The following is a 20,403-nucleotide window of genomic DNA, read 5'->3' as shown; positions in this document are numbered from 1 at the left end:
TATAACAGACAAAAATCTCTGACCAGCCCATTTGGCTTAGTTTATGCTCCAGGTATCATGAACTGATCTGGTGCCAGTTTGCTTTGGCCATGCTCGGGGGTCTGGTTCAGTCTATCCCAACCCACTTGACAATATTATGCGAATGTTTGCATAGCAGGTCAAAATGCCACAGTACCAGGAGCCCTGGAGAAATAGCTGTTTCTGTTGTGGTTCAGCCAAGGAACAACCAACTTGACTGAATGTGGTTCTGAGTGACACCGGACCTGACATTAAACATGCATTAAATCTCCAAAACTGAAATTTTACACTGAGCTGCGACGTAAGGAAAATGCTTTTAACGGCTTAATGCTCCAAAATGTCCTCCTCATTTTCAGTCCGAGAGAAGATGGAAAGTGATATCACTTTAAAACTACTCTTTGCCTTAATGAAATACAGCATGCCCAGTCAAAAGCTGGAGATAATCTTTCTTTTAAGAGTCTCTGCAGAATTGAGTTGATAAAGTCAGAGCTGATTGTTTTTGCAAGGTGTGCAAGGAAGAGGAAAAACTTTAGTTTTATAATAGAAATGTGAATACTGTTGAAGGGAGATAACTGTAATGAGGAAAGATAGAGGTTGAAGTGTAATCCAACTGTTTTTGTGATGAAAATACTTCACAAAAAGCAAAACATCAATTAACAAATTTTTTAGTCAGTATAGTTCTGCTTACCAAAATTATAATTAAATATATTTTAAAATGTAATTTATTCTTGTGTCATCTTCAGTCATTACATCAGTTTTCAGTGTCACATGATCCTTCAGAAATCCTTCTAATACAGTATATCTATCTGGTACTCAAGAAACATTTATTAGCATTAATATTAGCAATGTTGAAAAGTTTTTTTCTGCTTAAAAGTATGTATTGTAAATTTTTATTTATTTTAAATAAATAAATAAATAAATTATTACCCCAAACTTGTGAAAGGTATAGTGTATCACATTTTTGGAGGGGGATGGGGAGGGGAGGGGTGATTAAGCAGCAAAAACTCTATTATAATAACATATCATTTATAATAAAAAAATGTTTCTTCTTGAGCACCAAATCCGGATATCGGGACACCTGACCATTACACCAACAGTGACTTTCCAAATACATAGGAACCTTGTGAAGATTATGAATCTTGCTTTGTACATTGGGGTACACTGAAACATTAAAGGGATAGTTCACCCAAAAATGAAAATTCTGTCATTAATTTCTCACCCTCATGTTGTTCCTAACATGTAAGATCTTTGTTCATCTTCGGAACACAAATTAAGATATTTTTGATGCATTCCGAGAGCTCTCTGACCCTCCCATAGACAGTAAGGATCCTTACACGATCAAGGATCAGAAACGTAGCCAGGAGATCATTAAAATAATCCATGTGACATCAGTGGTTCAACTGTAACTTTACGGAGCTACGAGAATACTTTTTGTGTGCAAAGAAAACAAAAATAACGACTTTATTCAACAATTCGTCTCCTCGTTGTCCACCCTGTAGCGCTATTTTTGAGAGTATCACATACGTAAACTACATATGCTGTTCTGTGTCAGCAGCTCTGAATGTGGACATGCTGTTTACACTGTTTACGCTTTGATCTGAACGTAAACAACCTATCCGCGTACATACATTGCATACGTTGTTTACATATGTTATACTCTCCAAAATGGCGCTATAGGGTGACTCGGAGGAGACGATTGGTTGAATAAAGTCATTATTTAAGTTTTCTTTGCACACAAAAAGTATTCTCGTAGCTTCGTAAAGTTACGGTTGAACCACTGTTATTACATGGGTTATTTTAGCGATCTCCTTGCTATGTTTCTGAGCCTTGATCGTGTAAGGATCCTTGCTGTCTATGGCATGGTCAGAGAGCTCTTGGAATGCATTAAAAATATCTTACTTTGTGTTCCGAAGATGAACGAAGGTCTTACAGGTTTGGAACGACATGAGGGTGAGTAATTAATGACAGAATTTTAATTTATGGTTGAACTATCCCTTTAAGATTTATTTTTACTGAATGTAAGAGGCCTAACCCAACCCCTGAAAAACAGTCCCATACCATTGTCCACATTTACATCAACGACATCCACTGTGCACTCTTAAGACCATTGTCACCATGTTGCACTTGTGTTGGCCAAGCTGAGAAAGGTTGGTCAAGCTCTGGGGTCCAGGACAGAGACTTGGACTTGGATCCAAGGATGGAGGTAATTGGAACAATTTTTCACTTTACTATGATAGGACAGCTCAGAGTTGACAGGAAGCATTGTGGGAGAGAGAGGGGGGTGGGATCAAGAAAGGTCCTCAAGCCGGGATTCAAACTCGGGATGCCTGTAGCCGCTGTATGTCGGTGCACTACCCTCAAGGCTATCGCCACCGACAGGATACTGTAGTTTTTAATGAATAAATGGTATAAATTGTAGAAGTTGAGGTTGTAGGATTGAGCCAGGAGTTTACTGCTTCTATCTTCCCCTCATCTATTTTGACCCCTTTAGGGCTAAGGTGGTATCCAAAGAACTGATGGGATCTAATGGAATATACCATTCTCAGCTTTGAGGTCAAGATGGTACTCTCTCAGCTTCGCCAACACAATTGAGACATGGTGACAATGGTCAATCTCGTTCAGGGAATATACAATGAATGCCATTGATGTAAACCAGGACAAAGCGATGGAGGTGCTCCCGGATCACCTCACTCATGAACCCTTGGAATACAGAGGGGGCACTAACCAGGCCATATGGGATGACGCAGTAGTGTAGGGGCCACAAAAGCTGTTTTCCATTCAAATGTATTATCTGAATGAGGTTGTATGTGCTGCAAAGGTCAAGCTTCATGAAGATAATAGCTTCACACAACAATTCCAAAGTAGCCAGGATGAGGGGAAGAGGGTACCTGTATTTAACAGTAAGCTTGTTAAGAGACTGGTGATCAATGCAGATACTCTGTCCTTTTTCACCACAAATAAGAAACTAGAAGCAGCAGGGGATGTTGATGGATGAATGTAGCCCTGGAGTAGTGCTTCTTCCAAGTACTCTTCCATGGACTTCTGTTTGGGAATGACAGTGGATAAATATTTTCTCTAGGCACTGGTTCACCAGGCAGCAGATCAACAGTGCAGCTCCATTGTCAGTGAGGTGATAATTGGGAGGCTCACTTGGGGCAGAAGGATTCCTTGAAGTGAGAAGTACAGGAAGGAGCTTTGACAGACTTTTGTACGATTGGGCTTTCAATGGAGATGGAATTGACTTCAAGCACAGGCGACTTGGATGGAGGAACTGATGGAAAGCAATAAAACAAACACTGAGGACCCCACTTCAGGACATGTCCAGTAGACCAGGATACTATGGGTGAATGCTTAACGAGCCATGGGCGCTCCAAGATGATGACTGCTTTTGTCTTTTCCAGAACCAGGAGAGTGATGTCTTCCACTTGCAAGCAGCCCACCTGCAGTCTTACTGGACCCACACAGTGACAGATAGTGCCCCGACTAGGGCTGGATTTAAGCATAGGCATTCTAGGCACGTGCTTATGGTTGCTCGCCCAGGGGGGGCCCAAACACAATGAAAAGATATTTAATATTTTTGATATACTATGGGATATCTACAACAGTAAAATAACCAAAACCCCAGAAGACATTGAGCAAATAAATATAACAAACAATAGGGTAATAATGTCAAACTATTTTCATGTCTTCACCCTTTTAATGTACACAAATCACGCTTTCTTTCTCCCGTTCTCTCTCACAGACACACACACAGTACAGACACGCACTTGCACACACAGAGATGCGGACAGAAACTTGTTGTCAGAGCTGCTTGAAGCAGTTTGACTTAAAAATTCGCTATTAGTAGACGCTGCTGCTGAATACTGCTGAGAGACGCACAGACGCAAGTATTCACACGCACTTAATCTCTCTCTCTCTAATAACTGCTTTAGACTGCATTAATAACTGCGTTAGCCTGCATATCAATGGCTCAAGCCTCTGTTATTAGCTCTAAAATTAGGTTTTGGAATTTGCAACGGAAGGTTTGGGATGAGGTGCGTAAAAAATTAGCTAGTTCAACACAAATAATGCACTCCCGAAGCGGTAATGTGGCCACGTTGCCGCGCCTATTAATGGAATGGTCTTTCTCAGTTTTCAAACAAATTAAGAACTACATTCGATTTTTATTGACTGAACGCAAGCGCTTATTGTGATAGAAAATACTGTAACGGTTTCCACTGATTAAGAAATATTATTATATTAAATAAAATTATAATATTATTGGGTAGTAATATTAGGCCTATTATATTAATTGGGAAGGGGGGCCCAAAAAATTGTATTGTCTATGTCACGAAAAGAGGTAAATCCGGCCCTGGCCACGACCCAGAGGTTTTCCTATTATTGAGAAGATCTTGTATGAAGATTCACAGGGATTATTCTGGAGGTGGAGGGAGCGACAGAGATTAAGTTGCCGGCTGACCCTGAATCTATAAGAGCAGACACAGATTGAGAGGCATTGGAGACAGCAAGAGTTACAATGGTGGCTAAAGGCTTGGCATGGAGATTACGATAAGTGACAAAACTCACTAAAGGTTGTGGGGGCTTGATGGGAAATGTAGATACCACATGTCTACCTACTCCGTAATATAGACAGAGATGAAGGGTATGCCAACATTGACGCTCTGCCGAGGAGAGAGGACAAGTGCAAATCTGCATCGGTTTGTGGCCTGGTTCTGGAGAGTCAAACAAAGCTGGCTGGGAATGAAGATAGGAGGTGCAGGTGAGATGTATCATTGAGGCAATCCTTCATCCAGTGAGCCACGCGGATGGAAGCCCACTGCAAGCCCACTGGAGTTGTTGTAAGCAGCGTGTTGCAGCCTTAACACTAGGTCCAGTCCTTGTTGGTATGTTGCCAATAATGTTGACTCATTCCAGTCATTGGCAGCTGTGAGGGTCCAGAACTTTAAAGCATAATCTATAATTGAGGTTTTCCTTGACGTAACTGATAGGGTTGTTCACTGACTTAAGTATCACCAACAGGATCTCCAAAAACTCCACAGTAATGGGATATTAAGTTCTGAAGTGACTGAGAGACAGGACCAGCTTGATTCCATATAGTTTCTGCCCATTTGAGAGCTCTTCATTAATAAGGATCGAGGGTGCGGTGCCTGCAAGGTTCATGGTGGGTTGTGGTCTGGCCTTCTGTCACAGAACACCAAACACGGTAGACAAAATGTTAGGAACCCAATCGCAGGTATTTATTGCACAATTGAAGAATAATGTCAGCTAAGTAAATCAGCAGAGATAGAGATATTGCAGAGATAGAGCAGCAATACTAATAAGGATGTATTTCGTAGGATCTCAGAGCAGCACATTACACAGGGGAGCAGAAGAGACAAATACATACACAGGGGAGTACTTATGCAGATGTAGGAGATCGCTGCAGATTGCTGGAGTTAACGTTGGAAACCACTGGAGACAACACAGGAGATATTGTTGTCTGGCTACTAGTTTCTCTCTGCAGCTGTCCAAACTCAATATTTGAGCGAAGTAAACAGACATTATTATTGTTCACATTCACAATAGTACACATATAATGACAAATAATAATATAAATTATATAAAACAAATAATCTGTATTAAAACCTGAGCTTTTTTATCAAATCTTTCTTTACTTCCTGAAACAAGCCACTGACCAGTATGATGTAGCAATATTGGCTCAACCAGTGGTGTGAATTTAGGACAGGGCTATTTATTTCTTTGACCAATGCAGATGACAGGGTTTTTCAGGAAGCTTGTTTGAAACAATAATTATTTTTTAACTAATTTCCAATTTGTCATGCTGGTGGTGTAGAAATTATACACTGCCGTTTTAAAGAGCTTAGGGAAAATTGGGTCATGCTGGGCATTGACACACAAAAATGCAATTTTGGCCTTGAAAATAAATAGGTACGGCCAGATAAAAAAAAAATATATAATAATAAAAAAGCAATAAATAAATGAGTGTCTGTGAAGCTGCGCATGTATTTATGTGACACTGGGGTGTTCACAAGTAATCCCTTCCAGTACACTTCAAACCGACAACACTAAACAGACTAAAGGTCCTGCAACTGAATCCCGTCCCAGCTCTGCTGGATTGTCTGATCACTCTGGTCTGGAGACAAAAACCACTAGATGCCCCAGAGGAGAACTTACATCCTGAGCCAGGCCCTGTGTGCTTTCCAACAGTGGAGCAGGCCGCTGGACTCTGTACTTCTGGAGCCTGTCATAGACCTGTGAGGAGAAGAGAAGTGGCATTAGGCTGCCCAGGGGGTTACTGTTCACCCAGTTGACCCTCACCCCTGAAATTCGTCTATAGTAGCAAAATGTTTCTCTGTATTATGTGAGTGATATATCACTCAATCTGATAAGCAGAAGTAACCAAAGTGTAATATATCAGTCAAATCTATATAGCAACATTAAAAAAAATCATGGAAATTTGTGTGTTTATTTTTTATCTGTCTGTTCATCCATTGGCTGGACTGTATGGTGCAGGCAATGCTAAAACTATTAGAATATCAGCCAAGAAAGATGTAATCATATTTATGGCCCTCACACAGCTAAAAGAGCTCATAAAGACGGACATGTTTCATAACAGATGTATTAAGTAAAACAATTTTAAATTTTTTAAAAGATGATGTCACACACTAAAACCAGATACATTTTGGCTTGTAGGTCTGGGGCCACATTCTCTGTTAACACAAAACTGCACATAAAGCATCTTAACACACTTGCTATCGATGTTTCTTGCTGTTTCTTAATGCAAATCAATGTGTCAAATATCACACCTTACGTATAGGAAGCCAACAAATAATCTAAATACATATGTTTAAATAAATATATTAAATATTTATTTCCACAATAAGGGAATTGTCATTTTGTGAACTCGATATACAAAATCACAATTTTATGATGATGTATATTCTGACGTAGACTGCATATTTATTTCAAATTCTTATGGTACATTTCTTGTAAAGTTTCTTCTTGTTTGAAAAGGGCAGTATAATTGCTTATTTTCCAACACAAGTATAAGAGCTCTGATTTCCTTTACAGTCATATGGCAAAAAAGCAAAAACTTTCTCTTTGTGCATACTTAGTATAATCCTTTAGTTGCATGTTTGTGTTCGCTGCTGAGATGGACTCTGACATTAGTTGTTGTGTGGTGAGAATTGGTATATCAATTTAAGACATTTCGGATTCATGCCGAAATGTCTGGCACATAAAGTAAATTCATAGCTTGCCTCTGGAGATATGCTTGTCGATGTAACAAACACTTTTCTTTTTAGTAGCTCCTCAACAGGTGTGTGTGGGGGAAGTTTCAAGCAGCAGTTTACTACGGTTTCACATACTATAATTCACCTAAAACTATATAATTATTTTATAATTATTGCATGTAGGTTTCTATGACCTCATTTTAATTTAAAACTACATGAAATATTTGTATTTATTCATTTTTCATAAAATTAACTATAATGAAGGTAAAAGGATAATTAAATTTCAGTACATGACACACACTTTCCTATATGTACATACATACACAAGCATTTCAAAAGTATGGTTTTAGCTAAATGTTTAAATGTTTTTGAAAGAAAATCTTATGTTCACCAAGGCTGCATTTATTTGACCAAAAATACAATAAAACCAGAATGTGAAACTTTATTATAATTTAATATTAATACAACGTTGCCATGATTTTATATATCTTCCTTTTAACAAATCGATATCAATCCTTAAATCCCAAGATCTACCTTTTAATCTGTTTTTTTAAGTTAATACATGAATAAAAGCTCACTAGACATTATAGTTCTCCTCCTGTGCAATAATAAGCTTTGCGTTTTGTTGCTTTCGATAAGAATCAAAATGTCATCTTTCAAAATCTCCATTATATCAGGAAATTCAAACAATAAATGTCATTTTGACACTATTTGATATGATGTCATAGCTATACAGGTGACTCAATTCAAGAGCTTGAGTGAATGTGATCATCTCTTCCTCTTTACTACTAGTTACAGTATGAAATAAACATGACCGCATATATATCTGTATATGTTACCTGTTACTAGGGGTGTAACGATTCACTCGTTTTCTCGATGCATCGATTAGAAACCCTGACGATGCATTTGCATCGATTATGAATCGTTGTCCTGAATCGTTGATTTCGGCGAATCGTTTTAAAACACTAAGAATCGAATTTCTATAGAGATTCAGTGCTTCAAAATTTATACACATTAAATTACTACAAGCACGAATTAATGGAGATCTTGAACAGTGTAGTTTGTGCACTCACATCTCTCCTTCACGCCGATGCGCTCACACCGACACTTTTTCTGACCAGCCAAATTGAGCCCATGTGTGATCTGTCCTTAGTACTCGTGGCCAGTACTGCTAAAGTAAAATAGTTTTACTTAGTAAAGCAGTTTTACTTTTCTGTAATTTTTCAATGGCTCTCAGTCATACCATTGACATGCCCTGAGCAATTGAAGGCTGCGCATTTGGATGGAGCAAAAACAATGTAAGTGTTTAAAAGCATACGCACAGTTTCATTGAATGATAAATAACAATAAATCATTCAAATTACAAGTACACGTACATATTTAAGTGCTTAATAAAAATACCCTGCAATTGGTATACCAAACTGGTAAACTTAAAGTCTGCTAAATTGGACTAACTAATTTTGCACTTAATGCACTTTAATTGTGAGGAAGTCGTGCTGAAGTACAACTAAAGATATAATGAAGTACATTTGATTGTGCTATCAGACTATCACAATATTTTGCATTTAAAGACCGATATTATTCAAAGATTATACAATCCTCATCAATAATGACATTAAAACACGTTTTAAGCTTAATTTTAATAAATGTGCATTGTACATAAGAATTTAGGGGAACCATTTTAATAATCCTGTGATTGCACTTAAAGAATGCAGAATCGAACCGTTCATCAAATCGCATCAAATTTAACTGTGAATTGTCTCGAATGGAATCATTCTGAATTTAAAAAAATCGTTCTTGAATCGAATTGTTCTTGAATGAATCATGAATCGGATCGATTCGCTGTTTACCTAAATATTTACAGTCCTACCTGTTACTGATGTCTTAAATATTTAACGTTTCTTTAAATAAATCTGTCATGAAAAGTTATAACAGCCACTGTGTAAATGAATAGACCTAGCCTTTAAATCAACAACAAATCAGAGTAGAAACATAACAATTTTATAATTAGATTTATAAGGTAATTTAAAAACTACCATATGTACACTGTACATGTTTACATACATTTTTATTTGAGTGGTGATACAAAATATTGAATCGAATTTGGACTAGTTTGGAATAATTGTTATTTGTAACCTTTAATATTATAGCAATGTGCATGTAGTAGGGCTTCCATTATAGTTTACATCATTAGCTGAGATCTAATTTTAATTGAAATTATTTAAAGACTGAGCCACAATTCCCCCTGCTGTACTATTTGTGATGATATAAAGGTTTTTACTGTCACTTGTCACTGATCACTTTAATGCATCCTTGCTAAATAGAAATATTAAAGTATTAAAAAAAAAAATCTTCATGGATGTTTTGTCTTCATGAACTTCATGGATGTGTTTTATTTTATCTGCACATGTGTTTGCATGTGCGTTGTGTTTTACAATATATCATGAAGTAAAAGCCATAAATGCTACTGGTATTTAATGTACTGTAGGTATTCATTATTATGTTATATAATATTGTTTCTTGCATGCATTTGAAGTATTTTTGTACCAATGATAGAAATAGCGTTCAAACCATTTTTGAGCAGTTATGTTGTTTCTAAGGAAAGTGAAAAGTCAGATTGATTGGAAAATATGATCCTTTCTCAGCATTCAAAGAGAAACATCCAGCAGGAGCACTGAACACCTCACAGATCCATGTGACTAATGAAACAGAGCACCCAACAGTACAGCTGAGCTGTATTTGGGTTTTTATCACAGTCTCCCCTTCCCCTTCCCCTTCAACCTCTCCTCCCTTTCTCCTCGCCTCCCCTCTCTACGTGTCACAGACAGCATGTGCTGGATTCATTAGTTCACCCGTCTGCCAGCAAATGATGATGCTGGGTGTGCACTTGCTGCAGTGTTTGGAGAACTCAGCTTTCAAAAGATTTCATTCTAAAGTGTGCCCGATGCACATAATTAAAACAGAGTGAGTCAATGAGAGAACGATTAACCCTCTGGTGGTCTCATTTTAAACCGTAAACTGTATGTTTGGATGTACCCTTAGAATGGTATGCAACTTGGTGACTTTTGTGGCACCTATGATATCTAATAAAAATGTGGACATGACAAAAAACTGCTAAATGGTCTTTAACAAATTGTCACACTTGTAATCTTCATAGTCAAAAATAACTGGAAAAAAAATTGTTGTTACAATGCACAAATCACCCACAATTAAAAAAAATCTTTAATGTCTAAATATACAGTATATCCAAATGCAAAATCTAATAAAATTCATTAATATGTCTGAAAATACTCTCAGAAGCAACTAGGGAATACACAACTCCATGTAAGTGAGGAATACCAGAGGGTTAGGAAGGGAATGACTGAACAAATGTGTGATTGAAATGAGTGATTGAAGTGAGTAATTCACTCAATGAATGAAGGAAGGAACTGAAATTTGAAAAAGTTTCCCAGTCACCAAAAAACAAACAAACAAACAAGAAGAACAACAAAACATTAAAGCTATCCCATGACTTTGGCACTTTTTCCATTTAACATTGTGAAGGGCTCACTCTCCTTTGGGCCTTCAAACACATACAGTAAATCTTTTCAAACTACTGGAAGAAACACTTTGTATCTATAAACTATTTATGTATTTTGACCTAGATGCTGTTACATCCCACAACCTCATCATCTGCAGAAAGAAACTGCCACTCAAAATAAACACATGATGGACTTAAAGGCATTATAGAATGGAACTTGACTGGATATTACTGGAATTTGATTGCATAATTTTCATTGATTCTATTTTTCCTTTAGCAAAACACTAATTGAGGCTACAATTTATTATAAGACCAGATACAGGGTTAAAAATATTGGTAAATTATAATTTATTTATAATAAATTAAAATATTTATGTATGACACATTTAAGGTCCTATAGCACTTTCAAAGCATGATTCTTTATCAAACCTTATAAAAAGTGTTCTTTTTAACACCAAAAAGTGTTCTATTATTGTTACAAGCCAAAGAACCGTAATCTGGTACCATTTAGAACCATTTCTTTTAAGAGTGATGACTCGATGGAATTCCAGTCTGAAGCTAAACAATCAGATATTGTGTCCATCATGCACTACACAGTTTTCCATGAAATCTGTCAACTCTAACTGCTCATAATCTGCTAAATGACTTTGACTTTCTGCAACTAGCTTTGACTCATCCAAGGTGCAAACCAGGACAAAAATCTTCAAAACCATGTAGTGTATTCCAGCCTGAAGTCAGTGAATGCAAAAATTAGTGATTGGGTGAATAAATGAATGAATGTATGGGTGAGTGAGTGACTGATCAAGACAGTGAGTGTATGAATGAATGAATGAATGAAGAGTGATTGTGTAAATGTGCAGGTGCACCTTCTTATGGTCAAGCCAGCAACTTGATCTAAATAATTTCACCCAATTCAAGTCATAGCCCTGGCAAACAGCAGTCACTAAAGTGGGCTAACAACACTCATATACTGGATGCTACTAAAATAAAAAGTCTGACCTTAATAAGCAGATGCAGAGTATTGCCCATGAGCATGTCCTGTAGAAAAGTGCTGTCCTCTGAGGTGTCCATATGAGACTCCAGCCCATAAAGCAAAGAGGTCAGCAACCTACACACACCTAAAGATGAGATGAATATGATAAACATTCTAATTGTCTCTAATATACCCTGAATTATTCATTTCTATTCTTATAATGTACATTTTCTTTCATTTAAGTGACATGTAAATGTAGGACATTAATGATTTGTCTCATTCACATATTGCCCTCTACTGGCAATAAATTAAGATTGGCAACTCTTGCCCTCTATAGTGAAACTAAAATGGAATGCTTAAACGCAGATCCAGATATAACTGCTTTTTACTTACTTTATTATTAACCTACATTTTAGGAGAGGTGCACCAGACTTGAAACTAAGAGCTTTCAAATGAGACACAAAATACAAACTGACACCACAAACCTTTCATAAAACCTCTGAAATAATGCCGTAGAGTAACCACATTCCACAGACTCAAGCCTGCAGCCAAAGTATACACAAGTACCAAACTGCATTCATGACCCTTAAACATCCTGCTCACCTCCTGGTCCAGATGATGGGTTTATCATGATGATATACAGAAAGACAACAGATAAAGGCCCTGCTTATGAAGAAAAAAATAAAGAATAATTAATTAATATTCAATGCAAAAGATTGACATTGGTATTATTTCATTGTCATATACACTACCATTTGAGATCAAGAATTTTTTAAAGAAATTAATACTTTCATTTAGCAAGAAGGATGCATTATGTTGATCGAAAATAACGATAAAGACACGTTGCAAAGAAAAAAAATCTTACAATTTCAAATAATCACTGTCCTTGTGAACTTTCTCTTCATCGCAGAATTATGAAAAATAAAATCCAGAAAGATATTAAGCAGCACTGTTTTCAGCATTGATAAATAAAAATAAGAAAAGTTTTGTGAGCACCAAATAATCATATTAAAATAATATCTGAAGGATCATGTGACACTGGAATAATGGCTGCTGAAAATTCAGCTTTGCCATCATATAGGAATAAATTACATTTTCAAATATACTTATAAAGAAGATTTATATATATATTTCACATTATATTTCACAATTTTTTGCTGTATTTTTGATCAAATAAATGCAGCCTTGGTGAGCATAAGAGATGTCTTTTAAAAACTTATGAACAATAAACTATTGTATTATTATAATTGGAAGATTACAGATTGTTCCTTTGCTGTAAATATAATTTTTAAATTAAAAATAACAAATTAGTTAGCATTTCCTGCCTCAAAAAAGTTGTATTGTATTGTAATGTTATTGTTTACTTCTGCTCATATAAATAGTTTGTTTTGTGAAATCATTCATATACAATATATAATTCATATATACCAAATGAATATCACTAACTGTCAATATGGTCAAACTGCAATAGCACACTGTTCTTTTTGTTGGTTCACTTGGTACTGGATTAAGAATGTCAGTGTGACCCAACTTGTATGATAAAACTTAACTAGTACGTGGTCTGCATTTATAGTAGGATACCTTATCATTACTCAAGCATCTCTCACAATACCTTATAAACATTAAAAAGGGGGGCTATGTCTGACACAAAACTCTTATTTGTATCAGAAATCAAACTTTGTTATTCTACAGCTTACCTGGCCTGCAGAATGAGGTTCCAGTAATGGTCTTGTCTGGTAGTTCACTTCTAAACTCTGCATGAAGTGTGACAGAGGCTCACTCACAAACTATCAGGCAGATTGATCATCATCAATAATGACCTAAATAGAACAGACAAGCAGACACACTCAATAAAGCAGCACAGCATTTGACCTCTTTAGCTCCAATATAGCACAAATAAACCTCAGCCTTCTGCAACAGTGAAACAGACACATTAAAAATCAACTACATTTATGTACTGACCTAACTGACTACTGACTATTTTAAGTAAACAGTTGATAAAATGGCCTTGTAGCCCCTTGCAGTCCAGTTATAGAAGAAATCAAAGGACACCAGAGATTGTGCTGGACTAGTTTACAACTAATGAAATTTAACAAATAAACTAACAATAACATTTTTTTTTTACTTATGTAAACTAAGATTAGTATAAATATTAGCTTACCAATAATTGTGTTGATAAGTCACCAACTGAAAATATCATGCAATGCTTAAACACACTATATTTATTTATTTAAGATAATTTGGGTAGAATTTAGATTTCAGGTAATTTCTCATAAAACAATCATTGCACATCTTCAAAATGTATACAATGGGGCTACAGGCACAAGGATGCACACCTTAATGATATGCTTTTCAGTGCTCCCACACTGTATTATTGCAGAGAAGAAAAAAAAAATTATTCAACATTGATGGAGCAAGTTTTGTGTGGAAAAGAAATCATAAAAGCATGTTTTGTTTAAAAACATATAAATGTATCTAAATGTGGTGAGGGGGGCCTCTTATTTCAAGATAAAATAGTAGATAAAATAATAGACAACATAGTATTGATAAATAGCTCAAATAATATATTTAGTAAAATATCTCAGTCAATACTTGTTTAAAACAATCACTCCAGCAAAGTCTGTAACATTTTCTGTTTATTTTGGTAGATACACAATATAATAAATAAAATAAAATAATAAATACATTTTTATAATGATAACATTTGTATAATAATAAGAAGAAGAAGAATCAACTTTTTACACTGCTTGAAGGTGGTCTCATAATCATTTTATATCAACAATAAATATGATTATTTTTTGTAACATCATATGATAAACATAATATTTTCAAATAAATTAGAAATATTGTGAGTATCTCCAAGGTGGATACCCAACGTAATAAATGATATTGACTATTTGATTCTAAACATTTACTGTCAACAAACGGAATAGTCATCCACGCTACTTTTTTTTATCACGTCAATTACTGGTTCATTTAGCACCAACAATAGGTGTGCTTTTTACTCCAGATACCTCAGTTATTATATTCTTTAGAGTATTTCAATATTCTTCAGTTATTGAAAAAGCATAGCATAAAATAACATCCAATATAGGGACAAACCCAGCAATTGGGTTGTTTTGACCCAGCGCTTGGGTTAAATGTTTAACCCAACCTTCTGGGTAGTAACCCAACCGCTGGGTCAAAACAACTCAATTGCTGGGTTTGTCCCTATTTTACCCAGCACTGGGTTGTATTTAACCCAGCATTTTTTAGAGTGTGGTAACAGGGGATCCAAAAATACTATCATAATAGGCAGTGTTGGGGAAAGTTACTTTTAAAAGTAACGCATTACAATATTGCATTACTCCCTAAAAAAAGTAACTAATTACGTTACTTAGTTACTTTTTATGGAAAGTAATGCGTTATATTACTTTTGCGTTACTTTCGCGTTACTTTTTAAATATAAGCAGGGCTTGATTGTTTTTAATATAAGAAGTTCTATTTATAGCAAATATAAAAGCCCTTTCACACCAAAAAGTGTAATGAATAAACCTCAGGCTGAAGCAAAAGTAAATTCACGTCTGCACAGTAGAACGCAGGAGAAGAAACACTCTTCAGCAATAACAAAACAAAGCACAATTGTTAGTTTATCTAAAGTCTTTTTTGCTTATTAGTGCATGTGGTTGAACTGGATCAGCAAAGGTCAGCAGCAAAGACATCAGTTAATAAAATGGGATTAGATACATTTGTGTTATTTAACATATTTAATTATTGCAGGTTTGCGTCATATTCTGAGTTTGCATTTCACTGTTTTAATTCATTTTGATGAATACTAAATCTGTTTTTTGTGAGTGGGATGAATGAATGCACATTCACATTTAGTCTAGAACTACAGTACCATCATGTTCACACAGCGAACACAACGCCTCTGTACTCCCGATTTCTCCCAACATGGGGACAGGAGAGCTGTCAGTCAACAAATGGGAATGGGATGAATGAATGCACATTCACATTTAGTCTAGAACTACAGTACCATCATGTTCACACAGCGAACACAACGCCTCTGTACTCCCGATTTCTCCCAACATGGGGACAGGAGAGCTGTCAGTCAACAAATGGGAAAAAGTAACTGGCATTACTTTTTTGAAAAAGTAACTAAGATATTTTCTTGTAAATTAAAAAAAGTAATGCATTACTTTACTAGTTACTTGAAAAAAAGTAATCTGATTACGTAACTCGCATTACTTGTAATGAGTTACCCCCAACACTGATAAGAGGCCCCATTTTAAACATGTCAATGCCTTAAAAAAACAACAACAACACTTTCAAAGAAGACATAAAACGATCAAATTCAACAATAAACAAGATAAACAATTGAGGAATTTAAACATTTTTGCTTCTGTAAAAACATTTTTTGCCAGCAATATAAATAAATGAACAATTGATTCATCCTTTGTTCATTTTGTTTTCATAATAAACAATAATGTCCTTTAATGTAAAAAGTAATTATCCTTTACTAAATAAAAAATAAGTTCTGCTAATTCCATCCAAAAGTTGTGGACAATTTTACATAAAAAAAATAATAAAATTGTGCGAGTAGCAAATTTTCCAAGCTAATAAAGCTTGCTGGTGGAATTTGTCAGACACAGATATTTAGAGTATTTCAATATTCTTCAGTTATTGAAAAAGCATAGCATCAAATAATATCCTAAGTGGTAACATATAGGCAGTGTTGGGGAAAGTTACTTTTAAAAGTAATGCATTACAATATTGCGTTACTCCCTAAAAAAGTAACTAATTACGTTACTTAGTTACTTTTTATGGAAAGTAATGCGTTATATTACTTTTGCGTTACTTTCGCGTTACTTTTTAAATATAAGCAGGGCTTGATTGTTTTTAATAGAAGAAGTTCTATTTATAGCAAATATAAAAGCCCTTTCACACCAAAAAGTGTAATGAATAAACCTCAGGCTGAAGCAAAAGTAAATTCACGTCTGCACAGTAGAACGCAGGAGAAGAAACACTCTTCAGCAATAACAAAACAAAGCACAATTTTTAGTTTATCTAAAGTCATCTTTGCTTATTAGTATGGATGAACTGAGGTTTTAGAAAAGAGGTGGTTTGGTGCCATCTAGTAGTTAAAAGGATAATAATATCAAATGCGCCTTTATGCTCCGTTGCAGTCGTCTGCTCGTGCACGTCGCGCGCTGATCGCGAGCACTAGTCTCTGCTCGGGACGTGCACTCGCAGGGCGCAGTCGCGAGCAAAACGAAGCGATGGACCGTCAGCTCTTTCCCGTATAGCGAAGTAGCACTGCAGCAGAGCCTACTTTTATAGATATTGTAGTGTGTGTTTGCAGGCAGTACCACTAAAGAGAGCTGTAGTGCCGCAGAACTGCTTCAGTAGTAACACTTCACTTCCACATCACTGCAGCATTAATGGTAATGCATGCAACGAATCCATCCAGACTCAATGATGGGTAATCACACATTTACCTCCAGTTTACACCCTTCAGCGAATCGCTTAAAGCCTAAACTAAGTGCATATTATGTTCGAAGAAATTCTTTTTTTCCCTCTAACAGCGAGTTGTTTTCATTTCTCTACGTTAGCATTGTAGCTGGCTAGCAGAGAGCGCGTTTCTGACTAACGTTGTATTAACTTTTTTGTCTTTCACAGGTGTAATGATCGAAGAGATCCTCAAGCCTACCAGGTACACAGAGGAGTATTTTATCGTTGAAAGTTGACACATATTTGGGAGAGAAGCCAAAATAGTGTCAACATTGGATTAGCCGGTTTTAGCATAACACTAGTGCTCACAGGCCTAGTTCCTGCTTGCTAACTGAAACTATGATATATATTACGCCTCATACTTTGTAAGTAATAGAGGTCAATTATTTGCTTTTGGCAAATTGTTCTAGAGTTAAACTAAAATAGTAGCTTATACCGAGGTAATGGTGTGACTAGAGAGCTCACGTCTCAGCGTGCAAGCTTGTTTTGTAGTTAGCAATCATAATTACGGGATTCACAACAAATAGAAGCTGTAATAGCACATCGTTCTCATTTACTGTTAGGCCTTATCAGATCTAGTATTACATTTTATAGTGACTTGATGAGCTTAACAAACACTGACAAGAGTGCAGATCAGCTAACTCCAATCTAGGGCATTAGAATTAAGAGTGGACTGACCAGGGGTTTTGAGGAAGATACCAATAAGTGATATTATGAGACCGTAAACAGCACCCACCGGCAGGAACATTTCCCAACTTGGCGCTTTTTATGTGTTTTATACTTCTTTTTTTTAACCTATATTTAGCTTATGCTTTTGTTTAGGCATTATTAGTAACTTAAATTACTGTAGGTGATAATAAACAATGTGAGAAGTCATCCCAGCACTGTTATTACAGTATAACTGTTATTAATTGTATTGCAATGAACCTGCATTTCTGATGACGCTACAACTAAAAAAAAAAAAGTAGCGCGCACACTAATAAATCATCCTGACTCATCCCTATCCCTAATGTTCTCTCATATGACAAATTTCCCTGCTCTTCGTTTCTTGATGTGCCTGCATATTTCCTGTCTCTTCCAGCCACGCGAGCCAGCAGATGATTGGTCAGAGCATATCAGTTCGTCTGGCAAGAAATACTATTATAACTGTAGGACAGAGGTCTCTCAGTGGGAGAAACCTAAAGAATGGTTGGAGAGGTGAGTTGCTTTATATCCCCTGTAACTGCCTCTCTTCTTCAAACCATGCACTTACACCAGACTTCCTGTCTGAACAGAGAACAAAGGCAGAGAGAAGGTGCCAAGACTATGGTTAACAGCTTTCCCAAAGACAGAGACTACAGACAAGAGGCGATGCAGGCCAGTGCCACAAGTGCCCTCAGTAGTTCAAGTAAGTAGCAGAAACACATTTCTAAGTTGGTAGAAGTTCACTTTGCTGATGTGTTGTGTTTCAGTGGTTCTTAACACATTTGTCTTGTGTTTTTCCACAATCCCTTTCATTCTCCCAGAATCTACTTTAGCGGAGAAGCCATTGTCAAACTCTGGTTATTCTCAGCCTTTGTCCATAAACCCCTCCAGCACGCCCAGCTCCTCCTCGTTCTCCACAGTGCCTGTGTCTCCTGCCCTGCAAGCTTCAACCTCCACTCTGCTTCAGGACCCAGCGCTCCTCGGACAGCTGCTGCCTGCGCTTCAGGCCACCCTGCAGATGAACCACGGCAATGTAGACATGGGAAAAATTAATGAAGGTAATGGCTGCGCAGTGTTTCCCATAGGATTTTGTGAGACTATGGTGGGTAGACCGTATAGTCGGTACATTTAAAAGTTAAATGCATCAATCTGGTGCCCTTTAAGAGTTCAGAATTAAGAGCTCCAACCCATTTTCAGTGTCCAAATTGAGTAAATTGCATTAATGTTTACCTGGACTTTAAAGTGGATTAAAAACTTTTTTTAGTTAGAAAACAGTTAGAATATATAGATTATAAGTCATTTACAATGTACATTTGGGAATACAACATGTGCTTTTTATTTATTGTTATTATTAGTTTCTATGCAGATGTACTCTCCTACAAAATCACCCTAATCATTCTTGCTCCTCTTAAAATAAACTTTTCTTTGTGCATTTCTTTAAAGTCAAGAGGTCAGATCTTGTTAGTTTTTCTCCAGTCTTGTAACTTTTCACGCTGCTTACACTGTCATTTTTCTGTTTTCATTTCCTATTGATCACATGTGATTCGAGCATAAATTATATAGAGGTAGGGCTGGGTACAGATTTTTTTCAGATTCCGTTCTTATTCACTAGCTCCCTGTTCCATTCAATTCATGTTTCAATTCAGTGTGAGCTTTTCCAATTGGGTGTATTAATGTGTGTATGGTAAAAGATCAATCTTGGGATTTTGAGAATCAGTATTTGCTCAAATAAAGACTTCATGATTATGAAGGTGTCATGTCAGTCTTATGCACACCCCTTCAAGTAAAGTGTTTATATTTTTTATATTTTTTTCCATGTTTACCAAATTATTAATAAATAATTTGAAAATTAGTTATTTAATTAAAAATTCAGTAAAATCATCAGAATTATACTTTTAAAAAAAAACCTTCTTGATTCTGTAACAGTTTTTTTTTTCTCACAAAGAAATTGTTACAAATAGGGATACATAAATGCACCACTTAAGACACATTGACCGAACAGAAAAACCATTGGCCTATGCTCATAATATATACAGTGGGTACGGAAAGTATTCAGACCCTCTTAAATTTTTCACTCTTTGTTATATTGCAGCCATTTGCTAAAATCATTTAAGTTAATTTTTTTCCCTCATTAATGTACACACAGCACCCAATATTGACAGAAAAACACAGAATTGTTGACATTTTTGCATATTTATTAAAAAAGAAAAACTGAAATATCACATGGTCCTAAGTATTCAGACCCTTTGCTGTGACACTCATATATTTAACTCAGGTGCTGTCCATTTCTTCTGATCATCCTTGAGATGGTTCTACACCTTCATTTGAGTCCAGCTGTGTTTGATTATACTGATTGGACTTGATTAGGAAAGCCACACACCTGTCTATATAAGACATTACCGCTCACAGTGCATGTCAGAGCAAATGAGAATCATGAGGTCAAAAGGAACTGCCTGAAGAGCTCAGAAACAGAATTGTGGCAAGGC

General features: G+C 36.2%; 2 protein-coding genes across 2 annotated transcripts in view; one reads left to right on the top strand and one right to left on the bottom strand.

Annotated features, from left to right (window-relative positions):
* The window catches only part of mpp7b (MAGUK p55 scaffold protein 7b), a 46,668-nt gene extending 33,177 nt beyond the window's left edge, over positions 1 to 13,491 (bottom strand). The window contains exons 1-4 of the mRNA XM_016252237.1: positions 13,441 to 13,491; positions 12,347 to 12,406; positions 11,770 to 11,888; positions 6,193 to 6,270 (exon numbers count right to left, since the gene is read on the bottom strand). Of these exons, the coding sequence (XP_016107723.1) occupies positions 6,193 to 6,270; positions 11,770 to 11,888; positions 12,347 to 12,374 (225 nt within the window). The 5' untranslated portion in view covers positions 12,375 to 12,406; positions 13,441 to 13,491. The remainder of the gene's footprint in view (positions 1 to 6,192; positions 6,271 to 11,769; positions 11,889 to 12,346; positions 12,407 to 13,440) is intronic.
* Positions 13,492 to 16,938: 3,447 nt separating this feature from the next.
* LOC107566709 (WW domain-containing adapter protein with coiled-coil-like) overlaps positions 16,939 to 20,403 on the top strand; it is a 10,926-nt gene continuing 7,461 nt past the window's right edge. The window contains exons 1-5 of the mRNA XM_016252236.1: positions 16,939 to 17,204; positions 17,402 to 17,457; positions 18,202 to 18,430; positions 18,508 to 18,620; positions 18,739 to 18,975. Of these exons, the coding sequence (XP_016107722.1) occupies positions 17,164 to 17,204; positions 17,402 to 17,457; positions 18,202 to 18,430; positions 18,508 to 18,620; positions 18,739 to 18,975 (676 nt within the window). The 5' untranslated portion in view covers positions 16,939 to 17,163. The remainder of the gene's footprint in view (positions 17,205 to 17,401; positions 17,458 to 18,201; positions 18,431 to 18,507; positions 18,621 to 18,738; positions 18,976 to 20,403) is intronic.

The sequence above is a fragment of the Sinocyclocheilus grahami genome, unplaced genomic scaffold, assembly GCF_001515645.1.
Source record: "Sinocyclocheilus grahami isolate Dianchi unplaced genomic scaffold, SAMN03320097.WGS_v1.1 scaffold1095.1, whole genome shotgun sequence".
Taxonomy (NCBI): domain Eukaryota; kingdom Metazoa; phylum Chordata; class Actinopteri; order Cypriniformes; family Cyprinidae; genus Sinocyclocheilus; species Sinocyclocheilus grahami.
Note: the sequence above shows the minus strand (reverse complement) of the source record. Positions and strands in the feature narration are given on the sequence as shown.